We start from the raw sequence: 19,666 nt of genomic DNA on the forward strand, positions 1-19,666 counted from the left end.
TCGACTGGGATCATGTAGAGCCATTTAAGTTTGCATTGAAACTGCAGTTTGAACCTTCAACCCATTGCCTACCATTTAAGTCTATTATTTGGACAGATCTTGTAATATTTTCCTTAAAAAATTTCTTTGCGACTGTAGAAAGGAAGACATGGGGATGAGTACAGTTTTAGGAAACTTTCAGTCTGGAAGTGAGTGCACTTCTTTTAATAAAAAGAGTGAAAAGAGAAAAAAAATATTTATACACACTGAAAAGCCTATCTAGCTCCACCTGACTGCCGTCCATGGATTTACAGGCACAGCAAACACAGCAAGAAAGGGTGGAGTTAATAACATTTCGCTTCTAACTTCACATTGCAAGACAACACTTAGACAAGTACTGCACGTCAATAGAAAATACCATGGAAACAGTTTACAGTTCACAGTTTTCTTTCATTTCATAGACAGGTTGTTAATTTTCCTTTTCGCCCTGCTCCATATTTTTTTCTCAGAGAAGTAGGCGGTGTGTGGTAAGTTAGCGCATGTCTTGTTTTTCCAACTTTTAACGACTACATTTTGTTGTGTTGTTTATTTAAAAAATTGTACACATTCTAATATGTATGGTGAGAAAGCACTGTCGGGAAATGATCGGGAGAGGCATGGATGCGTTTATTTGTTAGAAATCCCGAGGTTTGATTCGACTCTGTTGATTGTTGACAAACTTGACTGAGGAAGCAGAGCTAACTAACAGCCGTTACTTTGATTTAATTTCTCAGATGCCTTGCTGTCACCCCTATATTTGTCCTCAATATCCATGTTTTACCTAGATATTTGAGAATTTCCTAAGATTAAAGCGGTTTTAGTGCATATGTCCCTCTGATATGGTTTACAGTTTGACAATAATTTGGATTTATACAGAAAACTTCCTGAAGAATCATGTAAGACTCAGGACTAGAGTTGGCTGCTGACAATTCAGCATTTGCCATCACTGGAATAAAGTACATTTAAATTGTTATTTAAAATTGTGTTAATATATCACATTATTATTGTTTGTACTGTGTTTAAGTCAAATAAATGCAGCCTTGCTGAGCATAATACAGACTTCAATGGCAGAAGTTTCTGTTCTGGGGTTTATTCTGCCGTGTAGCATATAATGTTGATTCATGAAGGTCATTTTCAACAAAAAGCCCTTTCTTTCTCTGACTCAGGATGACCTCTTCGTTCAAAACGAACCTTCAGCATGTGATGACGTTCAGTCTGACCGCAACATCAATGAGAGTGTTTAACATTTTTGTTTTTGCTTATTTGACTCTCAGTTCTTTCTTGATCCTTTCCTAGGACATTCTCATAATGGACACAGAACTTTCTAAAATTGATGACAACTGTGGCGATCACTCCACTACTGAAGTAAGTCTGCCTTATTTCTATACTCTCTCCCTCTAACTTTTACTTACTGACACTTTTTCATGTAGCCTATTTTATGTTCCTTGTATTGTGTGTTAGTTAAACCTTACTGACTGTTTCACATCTTTTTAGTAATCTCAGTAGTTCTGATAGGTGATAAAACATGTTGTAATAGGAAGACATCTGCTTCCCCAGCAGGGCATGGAAAAAACACAACAGTCCTTGGAGCCCTGTGAGAAACCTGACGATAAACAGTTAAAATCGATGCAGGTGAGTGTTTTTTTTTTTTTTTTTAAAGATGCAAATAATTTTTGTAAATTATTTGCTGGCTAAATACAGATTCTTTACTAACCATTCATCTTTGCGGGTGTCATCTTGTTTCGGTTCCCACTTCGGTTTTTAAATTACATTTTCAATGGATAGGGTTGTACAGTGTCTTCAAAGCCCCCCAAGTGCCATTTCCCCCCAAACTATACAACTATAACCCCAACTGTTGTCTAGGCAACAGCAACACCCGTGTGCTATGTAATGACACGCCCCACAGAACTGAAGGGCGGAGTGAGCAGAGGTTCATTTCATTTAAAGGGCCAGGTACTGATATCGCTTGCTGAGAACAGAGGCATTTTTTACCAGGTAAAATTAGTGTTTTTTTACACTACCATAGATAATTTTTAATCAAAGTATATTACAAACTTCATTTGGACCCTAAAGCATCATAGTAACTTGTGGAAAATGGGCATCGGATGACCCCTTTAAACACATCTTTGGATGACACCTAGGACTGCCTTTAATCCAGTGAATCACAAAAGGGCATTTTAATCAAATATTTATAGTCAAAAATGCACTTTTCTATTTTTTACCAGGATACAGGTTCAGGTTTAGCCTGGTTAAGTTGCTGATGTTCATCTAGGAATCTTGTGCGATTCTAGCTTGGTATGGAAGCAGTTATTTGAACATGCCTTCAGGCTTTTTCAGCAGTACTTTTTGGTTTTTGCCTAGCTTACATAGCAATAACCAAAGACAAAAGACAAGTACCAACATGCACATCAGAATACTGGGTAGAATATGACTCAGATGAATGAATCTGACTGTAAGATCATCTAGCAGAGGTTGAATAAAGTAGCTGAATAAAAAAGCAAATTGTGAGGATACAATTTAAAATCTTGCCTGAAGCGTGTAGCAATTTTCCTGTTTTGTCTGACAGGTTAACTTAAGTTTTTTTTTTAATGGCACTTCTATTAATTTATCATTTTGTATTCTGTCATAATTTGCATTCTATACTTTTTCATCAATACAGATTATAGGCCAGATAAACACACAAATCATTTTTGAATCGTAGGTTTAAGGTTATATGCATTCTATTCATTGTTACAGGGTGATAGCAATGAGATCTTGGGAAAAAAGCCTGACACAGTGGCTGAGACACTTGGAGAAGAGGAAAATCCAAAAGTAAGCACCCATCTTACAATTTGAAGTACATACTGATGGCCTTACCATTGCATGTTTGCATTTGCATTTCATCCCAGTTGAACTTCTTTAAACCGTATGACCTTTTCACAGCAAAAAGCTCAAAAGAAGAAACCCAAAAATCCATTTATGCCCCAAGTCGCAACAAAGGTAAAAAAAAAAATTTATATTCACTTTTTTAAAATGCTCACAGCTGTTAGTTAATGGAAGCATGTGCTTTTATTTCAGAACAAAACAACGCAGAAGAATGGAAACCAAAATGGAGACAGTAAAAGTGACCTTGCAGAGGTGCTGTAATGTCCCAGTAGTTCTTTTAATCAAAATAACTCTTGTGACACTGAAAACAAGACTCAACCAGGCGTAGAGAACAAAATGAGAACTGAGAGTTGTGGTATCCTAAATATAAAAACCACACTGAGGCCTTCATAAACTTTTTGATGGTACAGGTCAGGTGAAAATAAATGAGCCAGGTATTGCACAAGTGGAATTCTGTATGTCTGCAAACATTCATAAGAGTATAAGTGTGCCTCTAAATCAAGCATTCTGTGCTTCTCTCTTTTTTATTAGTTTTGTATATTTGTTTAAAAAAGAACCCAATACTATTTTTTTACTCATCAAGGGGAAAAATCAGCTTGCAACAGAGAATAGTTTATTTTTGCAACCTGTTACAAAAAACAAAACCACACAAACACCTTCCTACTTGACTCACAACTTCTGCAATTTCTGTTGGTTTCTACATTGGAATTTTCTCTTCAAGTTCCCTTTTAAACATTATTGTCCAACTTTTTGTTTTGTTTTCTTCTTTTCCTAAGACAAAAGGCCCCAAGAAGTCCCTCATGGAATGGCTGGATGAGTTCCGTATAAGTGAAACTCAGAGAGAGGATGAGGAGGTTGGTTCCATAAATATAGATCCTTGCCTTTGTTTTCTAAAAAAAGACCATTTTTAGTGATCCCAAATGTATCTATCATAGGATCTTGATGGCCTCATGGATTGGTGGAACACTGTGGAACGTGAGTTTGTCCCAACATGTGTCTGCTTTCAGAAACAATTCCCCCATACTTACAGTTTAGATCAAAAGTTCACATACGCCATGCAGAATCTGCAAAATGTTAATTATTAGTTAGTTATTTTTTTGTTTAATACTGACTTGAATAAGATAAAGATCATATAAAAGACGTTTACATATAGGGCACAAGACAATTTTTTTTTTTCAAATTTATAAAAATGACGCTGTTCGAAGGTTTACATACGCATGATTCTTAATACTGTGTTATTATCTGAATTATCCACATCTTAGTTTTTTTGTTTAGTGATAGTTGTTCATGAGTCCCTTGTTTGTCCTGAACAGTTAAACTGCCCGCTGTTCTTCAGAAAAATCCTTCAGGTCCCACATGCGTATTTGAAACCTTTCAAACAGTGACTGTATGATTTTTGAGATCCATGTTTTCACTCTGAGGACAATTGAGGATCACATATGCAACTATTACAGAAGGTTCAAATGATTACTGATGCTCCAGAAGGAAAAGCAATGCATTAAGAGCCAGGGGTGTAAACGTTTCAACAGAATGAAGATGTGAAAGCTTTTCTTATTTTGCCTAAATACCATATTTTTTAATTTAGTACTGCCCTTCAGATGCTTTCTAAAGAACAGCGGGAAGTTTAACTGTCAACAAACAAGGGACTCATGAACAACTATCATTAAACAAAAAAAAAGAAGAAGAAAAAAACACAGTATTACAACACAGTATTAAGTATCTAGTGTATGTAAACTTTTGAACAGGGTCATTTTTTATAAATTTTTTAAATAACTATTAATTTCTCTTGTGGACCATATATAAACCTCTTTTATTCAGGTCAGTACTAAATGAAAAATAACATGCATTTTGTATGATCCCTCTTATTTTGGTAAAAAAAAAAACATTTTGCAGATTTTACAAGGTGTATGAAAACTTTTGACCTCATCTGTATTAGTTTAATTTAATTAACAGCAATTTATCCTTAGTAAAGGTCTGAAAGATGGTCCATCATGATCTAAACTTGATTTTGTTTTTTTTTCTCATTCAGAATGGGAGGACATGCCCAAAAGTGAAAACATGACAGAGAAAGAGGAAGCCAAGTGAGTCCCAATTCATTCTGTTCATGTGTACATGACAAAGTGAATTTGATTAACCAGTTGTCTTTTTCTCAGGGCTTTTGCTGTAACAGCTGAAAAGGTGCAAAAAGGCATACGAGTGTTTAACAAACTTTTCTCCGAACGTGCGGAAGGGCTGTGGCAGCATGTGATCGACCTGCTTGCCATTGCTGATGGCCTGGACCGCTTCAACAAGAAAACCAAGATTGCCCAGATCACTGGTGGCTCCACCAGTGCTGTGGGGGGTGTTGCTACCATAACTGGCCTCATCTTAGCACCTTTCACAATGGGAACCTCTCTGATCGTCACGGCGGTTGGCCTGGGTGTTGCCATGGCAGGTGGTCTTACCTCTGCATCTGCTGGGATATCCAGTACCGTCAACAACTCTTTGGATCGCAAGAAGGTGGAGCGCATTGTGGAAGACTACCAGGCGAAGATGGCTGACCTTAACAAATGCATGAAGTTCATCAAGCAAGGCATTACAAACCTACGCAAGTTCAACCTGAATAAGATGAAAAAGAATGCATATAATCGAGACTTCCCTTGTTTCGACAATGTCTTCGAGGATGGCGCCATGGCAGGCAAAGCCATTCTAACCAATGCCAATGAGATTATGCGTGTGATGCAGTTAGCCAACGCGGCGGGAACCACTGCGGCACGTGCTGTGCAGATTGCTAGTATATCTACAGGTGTTCTGACGGGGCTGTTTGTCGGAATGGACATCTATTTTGTGGCCAAGGACTCCCATGAGCTGAAAAATGGTGCAAAGTCAGAATTTGCTGCCAAGATTAGAGAGGTGGCAGATCAGCTGAATGAGGGCTTGATGGAACTCAACATAATCAGAGATGAGTTGCGGTTGAACACCACTCTGAAAGAAGACCAACCATCTTGACAAACCTCTTTAAACACTCCTCTGAGTTTACACTAGATTATATAAAAATTATATAGTTATAGAACTATACTGGCTTTCCTTATTAGACAGAAGATGAAATTTGGGATCTTAACTTGTTTTTATGACTTTATATCCACTGCTTGTTAGGGTATAATTGCTGCTTTTATAAGACTAAAAGAATATGAACTAATATATGGTTTATATATTCCTGAACACATGGTTATTCCACCATGGTGCGTGAATGGAATTCAATGTGTCATTAATGCTCTTATCTGTCTGTCTGTTCACATTAAGGCCAACAGCGAACTGTCACCACAACTGCGTGACAGTATCTTCACCCAAAATAGTTCACCCAAAAATGAAAATTCTGCCATTAATTACTCACCCTAAAGTCATTCCAAAACTGAAAGACTTTCGTTCATCTTCGGAACTCTCTATAATGATAGAAGACATGATTCGAAGGAGAAGAATTGTTGAATAAAGTCATTATTTTTGTTTTCTTTGCACACAAAAAGTATTCTCGTAGCTTCTTAAATTTACGGTTAACCCACTGTCACTTGAATGATTTTAATGATATCCTTACTACATTTCTGGGCCTGAGAACATTTCAGTTGCATTGCTGTGTATGTAGGATCAGAAAGTGCTCAGATTGCATTCAAAATATCTTAATTTGTGTTCTAAAGATGAATGAAGTAAAAAATTGTTTGCACTTGTGTCACAGTTCGAGTTTGATCAGTTACCCGGATGGGTGGCCATATTGGAGATACTTAGATGTAAATAACAGTATGGATTGCACAGTTAATGTACTACTAAATGCGTTGTTCTGCTAATTTATGTTGTCTAAACCACAGGAAAAGACATGAAGAAGCTGCTGAATCATATCGAAAAGCACTTAGTAAGCAAGAAAGGGCACAACATTTTGTCAAACTGAAGTTATTAGGGGGTAAAGATACATACGAGCAGTATTAATTAGATATTAGCCTAATATTTCACTGGAAATTATATATACAAACACAAATGTTGTCAAGATTCTTACCTTGGAAATCCCGGTTCAGTTTGGCCAACCACAAATGCCTTCTTTCCTTAGACAGTTTTTGCGCTCTTCTCCTTGATTTGTTATAATCTTTTGCAGTCTATAGTACTCCAAATGGTTTTCCCAGTTTGACCGATTAGTACAGCCCAAAACATGACAATAATTGATCATTTTCAGCAGCAATAATCAGACAAATGAACTAGTTCCATTTGATTCAGTGGCATTGTTTATGCTCAGTGCCGCCAAAATGGCCGATTGATGACGCATAGTGAAAACACTATTAATGACAGATTTTATTTTTGGGTGAACTATGCCTTTAAATTGATTTTAAAACTAATGTAATGTATTTCCTCAAAGTGCATATTGTAATTGATTGTGCTTATTTCATTTTGTATTTAAAATAAATTATGAGGGTTTTCTAAGAGGTTTTAAATGCGTAAAGGGTCAAATTTGTTATAATAAAACCGAAAGTCTGGAACAAAAGTGTCTGAAGAAACACCCGTGTTACATTATATTTGTTTAGTGGAAGTGAAGAGAAGACTCACTGTCGTCATATTGACATTGTGCTAAACCGCCCCGCTGTTCTGTCTTTACCCAACACAGATTAACCGGGCGGAGCTTGACAAAGTTTTGACAGTCCGTTTCTCTGTAGCTGTACGCATGGGAAGCTAAGGTAGGCAAAGCAGTACCGTAAAATATCGTCCCGATTGTCAATTCTGTATGTTTATTAAATGAACTATTCAGTCAAGTATCGGTACAGAAGAGTCTTTTGCGTTTGGCTCGCTCGCGCAACCTGACATTCAAGATCAGACGCTTTCCCTGAGACTAGAAAAATCCACATTAACAACAGAACGAGCCATCAGTTTCGAAAAAGAATTCTCTACTGTTGTTTGAAAGTAAAAGGATAAAAACTGACCAAATCAAAGCGCGTCGTAGCGCATAACATTTAATGAAGCTTTCTGTGCGCAAGGCGTTGACGTGTGTTTGCAGTTGTTTATCATGAATGGTGATGTCAGTGTCTGACGCTCTTTAGGATTGTTTTACAGTGCACTCATGTGCAGTGTTGCCCCTGTAACGCTTCATAATAATAGTTTACATTATTTTGTTTACCATGACACATTGTGTAAGCATGTGTTTTTTTCTTACGTTAGGGAAAACTCAAACAGGAAGCTCAGACCTCCCCTAAATTAGGTAATATATGTGGTTATATGAAGGATACAGTCATATGATAATAAAATATTACTCTTTGCCATTTCTAGTGTGTCATACATGACACTGCTAAAAACATTAATGGATTTTGTCCATTTAAACACAAAAAATAAAGTGGGGAGTAAGCAGATTCAAGTCTCAAAACACAAAATACAATTAAGTCAACCTAACTCCGTTAATGCTTTATAATTTTCTTTCAGGAAATAAATGTTGCTCCTGTACCTGTTTAATTAAGACATGAAAAGGCAAGTTTATTTGTATAGTACATTTCATACACAATGATTTTTCAGTGTCTCATAAAGAGAGAAAATTTTCATTTTACTCTAAGTTTCCATGAGAGTCCACATGAGAAAATAATAGTTAAATTTATAAAAAATTACCCTTTTCAAAAGTTGACATACACTTGATTCTTATTACTGTGTTGTTACGTGAATGATCCACAGCTGTGTGTGTGTGTTTTTTTTTTTTTTAACTGACCGCTGTTCTTCGGAAAAATCCTTCAGGTCCCACAGATTCTTTGGTTTTTCAGCATTTTGTGTATTTGAACCCTTTCCAACAATCACTGTGTGATTTTGAGATCCATCTTTTCACACTGAGGACAACTGAGGGACTCATATGCAACTATTACAGAAGGTTCAAACACTCACTGATGCTTTAGAAGAGTCAGGGTGTAAACTTTTGATCAGAATGAGAATGTGTAAATTTTTCTTATTTTGCCTAAATATCATATTGTTTCATGTAGTACTGCCCTTAAGAAGCGACATAATTTACTTACATGTTTTCCAGAAGATAAAACAAGTTACGTTTACCCTGATCTTTAAATCCCAAAAGTTTTCACCCCCTGGCACTTAATGCATCGTTTTTCCTTCTGAAGCATCAATGAGTGTTTGAACCTTCTGTAAAAGTTACATATGATTCACTCAGTTGTCCTCCATGTGAAAAGATTGATCTTAAAATCATACATGCTGATAAGCAAAAGATTTTGTGGGACCTGAAGGATTTTTCTGAAGAACAGTGGCCAGTTTAACTGTTCAGGACAAACAAGGGACTCATGAATAATTATCACTAAATTAAAAAACAAACAAACAAACAAAAAAACTGATATGGATCGTTCAGGTAACAAAACAGTATTAAGATTCAAGTGCATGTAAACTTTTGAACAGGGTCTTTTTTTAATAAATTCAACTATTATTTTTTTTCTCTTGTGGACTATATATAAACATCTTTTTTTGTGAAATATTTTAATCCGGTCAACATGATTATGGAAATGATTTATTTGAACTATAATAAGATATCTTATACACTGAGACATTTCTGGAGCTGATTGTCCATTTCTTTATAACCTGTGAAAGGAGTTGGTTGTGATAATTAATTTTAATCTCTGTGGGCTTGGGTTTACAGAATAATGTCCATGGACATGAGTCCCGAATATAAGAGTTCACCCTAGAGATTAACCAGCTAGGGAATGACATAGAGCGAGAGAAAACTCTTTTTATAGGTTTATGTGTGAATGAAAGATATTAACTGCAAGTTGGCAGAAACATCGGTGGCACAATATTTTACAATGCTTATAAATACTGTATTGTAAAGATTAGCTATTTAGACTGGCTTTTCAGAGAATACAGAAACAAAAAGCTTAGAAGTTGATTATAAAGCATGATATTTAAAAAAATAAACTGCATTAACTGATTTGTAAGTAGGAGTGATTTAATAGTGAATAAAGTTGACAGACAATGACAGTAATCCATGTTTTTTGTAACAATTTGTGTTTTGCTGTGTGTTTTCTCCTCTGTTTGTGCTACAGGAGAAAGCAGATTCAATGTCCAGGCGTTCAGACGTAGTTGAGCACTCATCTGAGGCAAGACAGTACGTGTTTAAGGGTGCAGGAACAGGAAGTTTTCACACTACGGTAATTTGTTAGATGTAACCAGACTCTCTCATAATATCTGGGCTTTCATTTGCAATAGTTAGTTGACTATTTTTTTCTCTAGGATGAGAATGGAGAACTCATGGACGATAATGACAGTTTGTTAGAGAACAGCAAAATTAAGGTTAGTTAATATATGTTCTGTCTTGTTATGGCTTGATTTCACAGAATATTGTTCTGAATCTGCATTGACTGCTTTACAATAAACAACATTTTGGAATATAGACAGACTGTTGAGGGAAGAATCTGATTTAGTAATATGTAGAAGGTATACAGTAGATATAGTAATCGCATGTTACTGAGAATAATCATTTAACACCTTTTCCCAGAACAAGCTAACTGAGCGCCAGCTGGCAGCTCTCAATGATCAACCAACAGGCAACAATAACCCAAAAGTATGTCATCTAATGATATGCTTGATTTTTATCATAAATTGTGTATATTTATATCCAGTTCATAGCTTTCACTTTAAAAAATAGAAACATAATTATAAAAAAATGTGTATATAATGATAAAAAAAATTTATGTAAATTTTCTTTATTAATCAGGGGAAAGCTGCCCATTTCAGCCGGTTGTTTAAAAGAACTAAAGAGTGGACGAGTCTCCCTGCACAAGAGGTAAAACATCTGCTGGACCGTCAGACATTAAAACAACCAATTTAAGCCTCTATATTTACTGATGACAAATAACTGAAGCTATTTTATATGGTCTGTTGATGTAGAGATGTTAGTTAATATAATAAATGATTAGTGTTGAAATGACCTGAACATGAGTGAACAACAATGAGATATCAATGTTGTTAATATCCACTTCTTTCCATTGTGTATTACATACATGCTTTACAGACAGAAATGACTTAAAGGGGTCATCAGATGCCAAGTTAAGAAGTCTATATGAGATATCTATAACATATTTTGATTAAAATCTCTCAATGGTGGTGTAAAAACACTCTTTTTGCCTTGTCAAAATCAGCCCTTTTTACGCCTGTTTCACACATACTCCGTATGCAGTGCGTATGCAGTCCGTGTGCGTTACGTATGCGGTGCAGAAGCAGCACGGACTCATTTTGCTTTCACACAGGACGCGTTTCAGTCCGTTCCTGATCCGCGGGTGTTTACCACAAACACACCATTTATCCGTTATTTTAATTTCAAATACAAACGTGCTTTTTCAGCATTGGGATACTCTTTTATCACAGTACACTAATACAATAATACTACTAGACATATTCACGTTTAAACTCAACGTATTATAAACGACATAGGCTATTATTTAATGCATTTGACTTCTAAATTTGTATATTAAGCTGCTCAAGCAAGTTGCAACACATTTAAACACAGCATAGGTAGGCTATATCTTCCTTTTCATATTGAAATTAGGCTATCACAAATATTTTAAATTAAAACTTACCACAGACAGAAACAGTCGGCTCTCTATGCTTTTCTTTCGTATTAAATCTTTATTAAAAACCATATTTTAAAGAACTTTTCTACCTGGACAAGTGCATCTATCATGTTGCCTTGTTTATTTAAAACTGCACTATTTTAAACCTAGCCAAAAATCAACGTGTTGACTGTGAAACACAGTAGACTGCATTTATATGCATTTATGGGACATTTCCGTGTCAATCCATGTTCATTTTTACAGCGAACAATGCGCTGTCACTTTAATTCAGCGCATGCAACGCAATGCAGCACAGCAAAAATAGACTCTGTGCCTAAATGATCGCTTCACTGCTGCAAACGCACCGCATCTGGAACGCACTGACGGACAGCAACCGCGTGCAGTGTGAACGCTCTGATCCGTTAACATGGGTGCGGAAAAAAATACGCAACGCATACGCACTGCAGACGGAGTATGTGTGAAACAGGCGTTAGAACAAGCTATTCTATTGCATGTTCCTTTAAATTCTATTGAACTGGGATGATGAGCCATAATGTTTACTTTAGCCGCATTTAGCTGCGAAACTTGCTACCAACACATTATTAAGAAAGGCCATTTGCAAAGATGCATAAAAAAAAACTTATACTCTCTTCTGCTGTGGGTGAAGCTGCACCACGAATGATTAGCACAAACATAGACGCATATGTAGATCGGGATCAGTGCTTTCCTTTCAAAAATGAAAGTAGCTTCAGTGGCTCAGATGTCGGGAGTAAATGAGTACTGCTATGTTCATTATTACATCTAAAAGCAGAACACCTCAATCACTCAATCGGAGACATTCTTGTCTTCGCCCGCACCTGAGTCGACACGATGGCAATCGGAGTCGGACTGTTTCAGCTCGGTGAGGGGTGAGGGGTGGGGGCTAAGGTAAGGCGTTCATGTCAGTCAACTATCATGGGAGCGGCTTCTGTCTGTGTGTCGTCACACCGACAAGAAGCTGAGAATGACCTGATTTTAAAAATGGGAAATTACTTTTAAAGATTAAAAAAATACCACTGGGTGGATTTTTATCATTGAAGGGTGGTTGTGTACACTAATTGCTAACACATATTAATGTTTAAACAACATGTAAAAGTGTGTTTTGCATCCATTCACCCCTTTAACACAGTTGTGCTTAGCACATTACATCACACAATTCATGTCAGGCCATGAAACTGTACCATATTTTACCACTAGGGGGAGGCAAGAGATTTCCTCAGTGAAACTGACTACAAATCGGCCAAACTTTCAGAAGAGGAATCTCATGATCAAATAAGATACAATTTGAGCCAATGATTATAATCTGAAATGAAAGATAATTTACATTTATTAGAGATTTTTTTTCTGTTTGCCCTAGGATGGCTTCACTGCTAACACTGACAGTCTGTCCAGCCAACACAGCAAGAAGGTCTCTTGTGATTACAGAACACCTAACACCATATGATATCACAACTACACTGACTTTCCAGTGTGAATCACATAGTTTGTAATGACACTATAGGTTTGAATTATTGCTCTAAAGACACTGCAACGGCTCAGATGATCTGCCTAGCGTCCATAAAAACATACAGTAAACTGGGTAAAATGTATTGCTGTAGTTGTCGTAAAGTTTTTACAGTTTAGTCAGTAAAAAGGTTTTTGAAGGTTGTCTTTGGTTTAGTTGACAAACACTGTATGTCTGATGTTACCTTCCTCTCTCTTTCTTAACAGGAAGATCTATCATTACAAAATGGAGAACTCTTAGCTGGCAATCACAACCAACCACAAAACACGAACAACAAGGTGTGACAAAACTGCAGTCTTGCATGCAATCATTTATTCTTAAATTAATGTCTTAAAGTTTACATTTTGCAACGGTGGCTAATTTTTTATATATTATTAGCTTTGTATAATGTGCCGATCTTCTGTCTCTTTACAGGAAGAAATGGCATTGAAAAATGACGATTTTCCAGGCAGTGACAGTCTTGTAAGCTCTAATGTCACGGAAGTTCACACCAATCACATTGGCTATAATGAATTCAAAGTCACACACAATGTAAATCTAATTTGTGGATACATTTCTTTAGGAGGGATATTCCCAGTTGAATTTTCTCAAATCATCTTCTAGAGGAACTGAGAATACTTATGAAGGGGTATATTGCTACAACAAAAAAGAATTAACATATGACTGTCTGTTTAACTTATCTTTAGTATTTCTACCACTACATTCCTGTTGATAATGCACATAGTTACAAGTTTTCTTCTTGTAGGACAGCCCACCATTACACATTAAACTGCTGGCCAGTAATGACAGTCTCTTATATCTCTCTAACAACAACTTAAAGGTGCTTATCACAACCCTTTATTTAAGATATATACAATAGAATGTATTTATTATTGTTATTTAGATTCAAATTTGCAATTACTGTCCCTTTTGTACAGGATAACTCGGGGAAGCTAAGTGGCACTTTCCGCAGTTCCCCAAAACCAGCATTACGTTTCCCTGCTGACACGGTGAAGCAGCTTCCCATTCTTATTGCTGTATTTAGATTGTTGACAATGTTTACAGTTAACTTATACTTTTATACCATTTTAAATCAAATTAAAATGACAGTTTATTCCATATGTAGGATCCGCTAAGTGAGCACAGTGAATTTATAGACTGGGATTATAAATTCTTGGACACTGATATTGAAAAGGTACTTTACCAAATCGACAATGATTTTAAGTTGCCTGCAAAGTAGATGATGTTGTGAAACAAATGCTGAAATGTTTCCTCTACTTTCTAGAAATCTATTGCAGTGCCTAGAAAATGCCATGGTGAGAAACTCTCTAACAGTAATAACAAGGTAAGTTTCTTCACTTTTTATATAGAGGAGCACTTGTTGTCTCTTCAGAGGGTCAAAAAAGTGGTATACAGTTGAGGTCAAAAGTTTATATACACCTTGCAGGATCTGCAAAATGTTAATTATATTACCAAAATAAAAAGGATGATACAAAATGCACGCTGTTTTTTTTATTTACTACTTACCTGAATAAGATATTTCACATAAAAGATGTTTACATATAGTCCACAAGAGAAATTAATAGTTGAATTTATAAAAATGACCCTATTCAGAAGTTTACATACGTTTGATTTCGAATACTGTGTTGTTACCTGAATGATCCACAGCTGTACTTTTTTGTTTAGTGATAGTTGTTCATGAGTCCTTTGTTTGTTCTTAACAGTTAAACTGACTGCTGTTCTTCAGAAAAATCCTTCAGGTCCCACAGATTCTTTGGTTTTACAGCATTTTTGTGTATTTGAACCTTTTCCAGCAATGACTGTATGATTGTGAGATCCATCAATCAGGGTAAATTTAACTTATTTTGTCTTCTGGGGAACGTGTAAGTATCTTCTGTAGCTTCTGAAGGGCAGTACTAAAAGAAAAAAAAATTATATTTAGGCAAAATAAGAAAAATGTACACTTCTTCATTCTGTTCAAAAGTTTTCACTCCCCGGCTCTTAATGCATTGTTTTTCCTTTTGGAGGATCGTTGAGTGTTTGAACTTTCTGAAAGAACCTTCCTATTTAGGTCAGTGCTAAATAAAAAATAAACATGCATTTTGTATGATCCTTTTTGCAGATTCTGAAAGTTTTATGTAAACCTTTGACCTCAACTGTACATAGACAGGAATATTGTAGGAAATTGAAGCTCATAAGTCCACTAGCTACAAACAATGAAATTATTTACAGTGCCAGTTCACATATTGTATTCTCCATAAACTCATATTCTTTCAGGTCGTGTCATTTAGAGTGAAGAGAACTCTACCTAGAATGTCCACGTTTTCATCCAGTACGCAGGTAGAGTTAACACTTTCATTTTTAAATATCACTTTATATTTTGGGTCTTATCGTCATACTCTAAAATCTTCATATAGGGTTCAGATCAAGAAGATTTAATTGAAGAGCCAGTGGAAATGGAGAACCTGGGGACAAATGAAGTGAGTTATTGTTTCAATGAGTTTGTAAATAATTGTAATTGACTTATTTTACATATTATTTATACTCCTTTTATGTTGTATCAATATCATATCATGCCATCACATAATGTTTGGGTAATGTCTTATTCTCTGAATGTTACAGGACTGTGCTTTTGAAATCCTGCCAATGGAGATGGCTGCCTACCCAACAGATTTAAATTCTTTAGAGACAGATGAAGTATATTATTATTATTATTATTATTATTTCATTATTATGCAATAATGTTATGTTTGGTTAATTATTAAATTAAATTAAATTATTTTCTTCCTGCTCTTTTTTCACAGGATGATGACCTGATGGACTGGTGGACAACTGTTGAGGGTAAAATTGGTCAAATTACTTTATTACCTATTATAGATATGCAAAACTACATATTTTCAAAACTTACTAGTCTCCTAGAAGACTAGCCAGCTAATCTGTCTTGAAGAAGCCTCTGTATAATTAGGCTTATACAGTATATGTAAGAAAAAAGTAGATTAACTAATCTTAGTCAACTAAAATGAGTCAGTTTGGATGATTAGTCAATCTTTGTTCCTCATCCCTGTTACTATATTTAGTTTAGATCACTGTTAGCAACTTCATATGACTTACTGACTTTTTTACTGACTAGGTTGGAGTGAATGGAATGAAGCAGCAAATTGTCAGAAGGATGACGAGCAGCTGTGAGTAAAAGTGGATTTTTTTTTTTTTTTAATTGTTGTCTGATTGCATCCGCTATGAAAGCTGTTTCCACCACTGAATAGATAATAAAAAATATGGTAATTGTGACTTTTGTCTCATAATTCTGACTTTTTTTTCTTGCAATTAAGAGTTTATATCTAACAATTCAGATTTTTATCTCACAATTCAGACTTTTTTCTCGAAAATGCGAGTTTATATCTGGCAATTCAGACTTTTTATCTCACAATTCTTTTTTTCTCGCAAATGCAAGTTTGTATCTCGCAATTCAGACTATTCTCGCAATTGTAAATTTATTTCTTGCAATTCAGATTTTTTTTTGGGAAATGTGAGTTTATGTCTCGCAATTTATACTTTTATATCACAGTTCTGACTTTTTTTCTTGCAAATGTGAATTTGTATCTCACAGTTCAGACTTTTTTTATTGCAATTACGAATTTGTATCTCGCAGTTAAGATTTTCATCTCACAGTTCAGACTTTTTTCTGGCAAATGCGAGTTTATATCTTGCAATTCAGACTTTTTTCTTGCAAATGCCAGTTTACATTTTGCAATTCATACTTTTATCTCACATTTCTGACTTTTTTCTTGTAATTGCGAGTTTATATCTCGCAGTTCAGACTTTTTATCTCACAATTGTGACTTTTTTTCTTGCAAATGCGAGTTTATATCTCGCAATTCATACTTTCATCTCACAATTCTGACTTTTTTTCTCGCAAATGCAAGTTTATATCTCACAATGCATGGTTTCACGTAGAGGTCAACCGATATTGGATTTTACCGATACCGATAGCTAGGCTGGACCACACAGGCCGATACTGATTAATCGACCAATAATTTTTAAAATGGCTACTGAATGGAAAATATTTAGTGCTCTACTATTTAAATAAAAATTTGTTTTCACCACTGAATAGAAAATAAAAAATAAGGTAATTGTGACTTTTTATCTCACAAATTCTCACAAAAAGACTTATTTTCTCGCAAATGCAAGTTTGTATCTTGCAATTCAAACTATTCGCGCAATTGCGAGTTTATTTCTTGCAATTCAGACTTTTTATCTCACGATTCTGCCTTTTTTTCTTGCGATGGGCAAAAGAATACTGCTGTTGTTTCTTCACTAATGCAGCATCTAGTCAACATATGATACACTACAGTATACTGTGTACACACAGCTTCCTTATCGATGTTTTAAATACGCCTTCGAAGTGTCCTGCTCTGTGCAGCGTAAAGCTTCACGTGTCTAAAACTGCACATGCTGTCAGTTATTTCAGCCACTAGAAGCCGCTCTCATGCTGTATAACAAAGACTATAGGGATGTTGCTGTATAATGAGGACCTTCTCCGCCGCTCTTGCAAACCTGGAAAAACTATATAGTTTTGATAGTTCCGCCAATTAACTAATGGTGCAGATTAATCGGCAAAACAGATACATCAGTCGACCTCCTGTTTCAGAATTGCGAGATGTGAACTCACAATTGCAAGAAAATTCAAATTCAAATCAGAATTGTGAGATAAAAAGTGGCAGTTACCTTTTTCTGCTTCATATTCACTGGCGGAAATGGGCTTCCTTGCGCCACTGATCTTTTTTTAATGTTTTGCAAGGGCTGTCGAGGCTGCTGCAGACCGTGTGTTCATGGCAGCCCGTCTCTTTGTCAATCTGTTCAACCAACGTGGAGCCTCTTTGCAACGTCACATTTTAGAGTTGCTTGCACTTGCGGACACTGCTGACAAGTTCCATAAGAAGACCGTGAGCGCAGCTGTTGGAGGGGGCGTAGCTAGTGTGGCAGGGGGCATAGCCACCATTACCGGCCTCATCCTGGCACCCTTCACCTTTGGCACTTCCACTATCGTCACTGCAGTGGGTATCGGTGTGGCAACAGCTGGAAGCCTCACCTCAGCCACAGCTAACATCACAGACGCAGTTCAATCAAAGATGGATCGCAAGAAAGTGGAGAAGATGATCCAAAGCTACCAGACTGAGATCAATGACATCAGAGATTGTCTGGAGTTCTTGCAAGTATGTTTAGCATTCCATCTGTGTGTATTCTCTCTGTATGCCAGTCTATTAATCTGTTTGTCTCTCACTTCTCACTTTTTCTTTTGTGTATGTAGGAAGGAATGAACACCCTGCAGGAATGGGATTTTAAGGGGTACTCTGAGAGTGTGGTCAACACAAGTCTTAGCCGCAACTTAAAGCATGTGATGAAGGAAGGTGGACGAGCAGGTAAAGCCCTTATGATAAACACAGATAGGCTTGTCAGCACTGTGAAAGTTCTAGGTGTTGCTGGAGGTGCTGCCAAAGCCGCCAGGGCCATCAGTATCACCACAGGAGTCATGTCCACTCTCTTCCTCGCCTTGGATGTCTTCTTTCTTGCCAAAGACTCCAATGAACTTCGCAAAGGCGCCAAGACCAAATTTGCCTCCAAGCTCCGAGACGTATGCAAAGACCTTCAACATGGTCTACTGGAACTAAACAAAGTAAAGACTCAGCTTCAAAAGACCATGGATGGAATTGAAGTGGAAGAATATGAGGAAGAGGATGAGGAGGATGAAGACCAATGTGAGTCAGATCCTGTTAAACTAGCTCTACTTGAGCAAGAAATTGATCAGTTGGAGGAGAAACTGGACCAGAAAACTATGCAGCAGCAATGATCCAAAGCAAGAGAGGAGATGCTGAGAAAGAGGCACCAAAAAGAAAGAAAATGAGGAGTCTTAAAGAGATGTATTAGTGAGCTAACATATGGAAACAACAAAAGCACTAAATTCAAAGATTTGAAAGGAAAAATGGAAAGTGGGAAGAAACAAAAACGAAGAGGAATAATGGAGATTTGGAATATAGAAAAAGAAGACTTTACACAGAGGTTAAGGGGCTGAAACAGATTATAAGAGGAATTGAACATTTTTGGGTTAAAGAGAGAGAAAGAAAATAGTAAGTGAAAGCAAGGGGGATAAGAAGCCTATAAACACTCATGTGTTATTCAGGAAAATAATATAGTAAGAAGTAAGAGACAGCAGAAAGAAATCAACTAGATTTGCATTTTTTCAAATAAATACAAGTGGATGCAAAGCAGCTCAAGATTCATGTTAAAGTCATGACACAAGTTTGAATTATGTTCCTTTTTTGCCCTCTATGCCCACTTAATAATAAAAAAGATGTTTTTATGCTGCGTTTTATGCATCGAAGATGCATAGATAATAATTAATAGTTTTTTTATTCCCAAAATACTTTGTGTAGTTGTTTTTTACTGGATTTATGCAATGCATAAAAGTTTTTTTTTTAAATAAAATGCATCTCAAAACAGCTATTTATTCAATCCAAAATTAATGTTTTTTTGGCAAACATGTTGAAGATTATCTGACAGGCTGTCGAGTCATTAAGTTATAAGCTCTTTCCTCACAAGTTTATTCAGCGTATTCTGAAATCTAGATTAGCATCTACAGTTAAAGTCAAAAGTTTACATACACCTTGCAAAATGTTAATTATTTTACCCAAATAAGAGGGATCATACAGAACGCATGTTTTTT

The 19,666-nt window shown here is 36.1% G+C and overlaps 2 protein-coding genes across 3 annotated transcripts; both read left to right on the forward strand.

The window, feature by feature from the left end:
- The first annotated feature begins 321 nt into the window (after positions 1-321).
- apol1 (apolipoprotein L, 1) lies at positions 322-7,328 on the forward strand. Of its 2 annotated transcripts, none has more exons than XM_073849098.1 (10): positions 322-506; positions 1,315-1,383; positions 1,576-1,650; positions 2,755-2,829; positions 2,941-2,997; positions 3,076-3,135; positions 3,660-3,737; positions 3,819-3,858; positions 4,913-4,964; positions 5,037-7,328. In XM_073849098.1, the coding sequence occupies exons 2-10, from the start codon at positions 1,327-1,329 to the stop codon at positions 5,869-5,871; spliced, it is 1,329 nt and encodes a 442-aa protein (XP_073705199.1). In that variant the 5' UTR covers positions 322-506; positions 1,315-1,326; the 3' UTR covers positions 5,872-7,328. The 2 variants fall into 2 exon arrangements, with proteins under 2 accessions (XP_073705199.1, XP_073705200.1); XM_073849099.1 differs by having other exon boundaries at positions 1,579-1,650.
- Positions 7,329-7,514: 186 nt separating this feature from the next.
- On the forward strand, positions 7,515-18,961 carry apold1a (apolipoprotein L domain containing 1a). The gene is made up of 20 exons (XM_073849267.1): positions 7,515-7,577; positions 9,918-10,022; positions 10,105-10,164; positions 10,370-10,435; positions 10,589-10,657; positions 12,820-12,870; positions 13,173-13,244; positions 13,381-13,428; positions 13,529-13,594; positions 13,712-13,786; positions 13,884-13,955; positions 14,072-14,140; positions 14,231-14,290; positions 15,223-15,285; positions 15,363-15,425; positions 15,568-15,642; positions 15,750-15,786; positions 16,076-16,127; positions 17,744-18,158; positions 18,254-18,961. The coding sequence occupies exons 2-20, from the start codon at positions 9,933-9,935 to the stop codon at positions 18,791-18,793; spliced, it is 2,043 nt and encodes a 680-aa protein (XP_073705368.1). The 5' UTR covers positions 7,515-7,577; positions 9,918-9,932; the 3' UTR covers positions 18,794-18,961.
- The last annotated feature ends 705 nt before the right edge of the window (positions 18,962-19,666 follow it).

This window comes from Garra rufa, chromosome 10 (genome assembly GCF_049309525.1).
Source record: "Garra rufa chromosome 10, GarRuf1.0, whole genome shotgun sequence".
Classification (NCBI taxonomy): domain Eukaryota; kingdom Metazoa; phylum Chordata; class Actinopteri; order Cypriniformes; family Cyprinidae; genus Garra; species Garra rufa.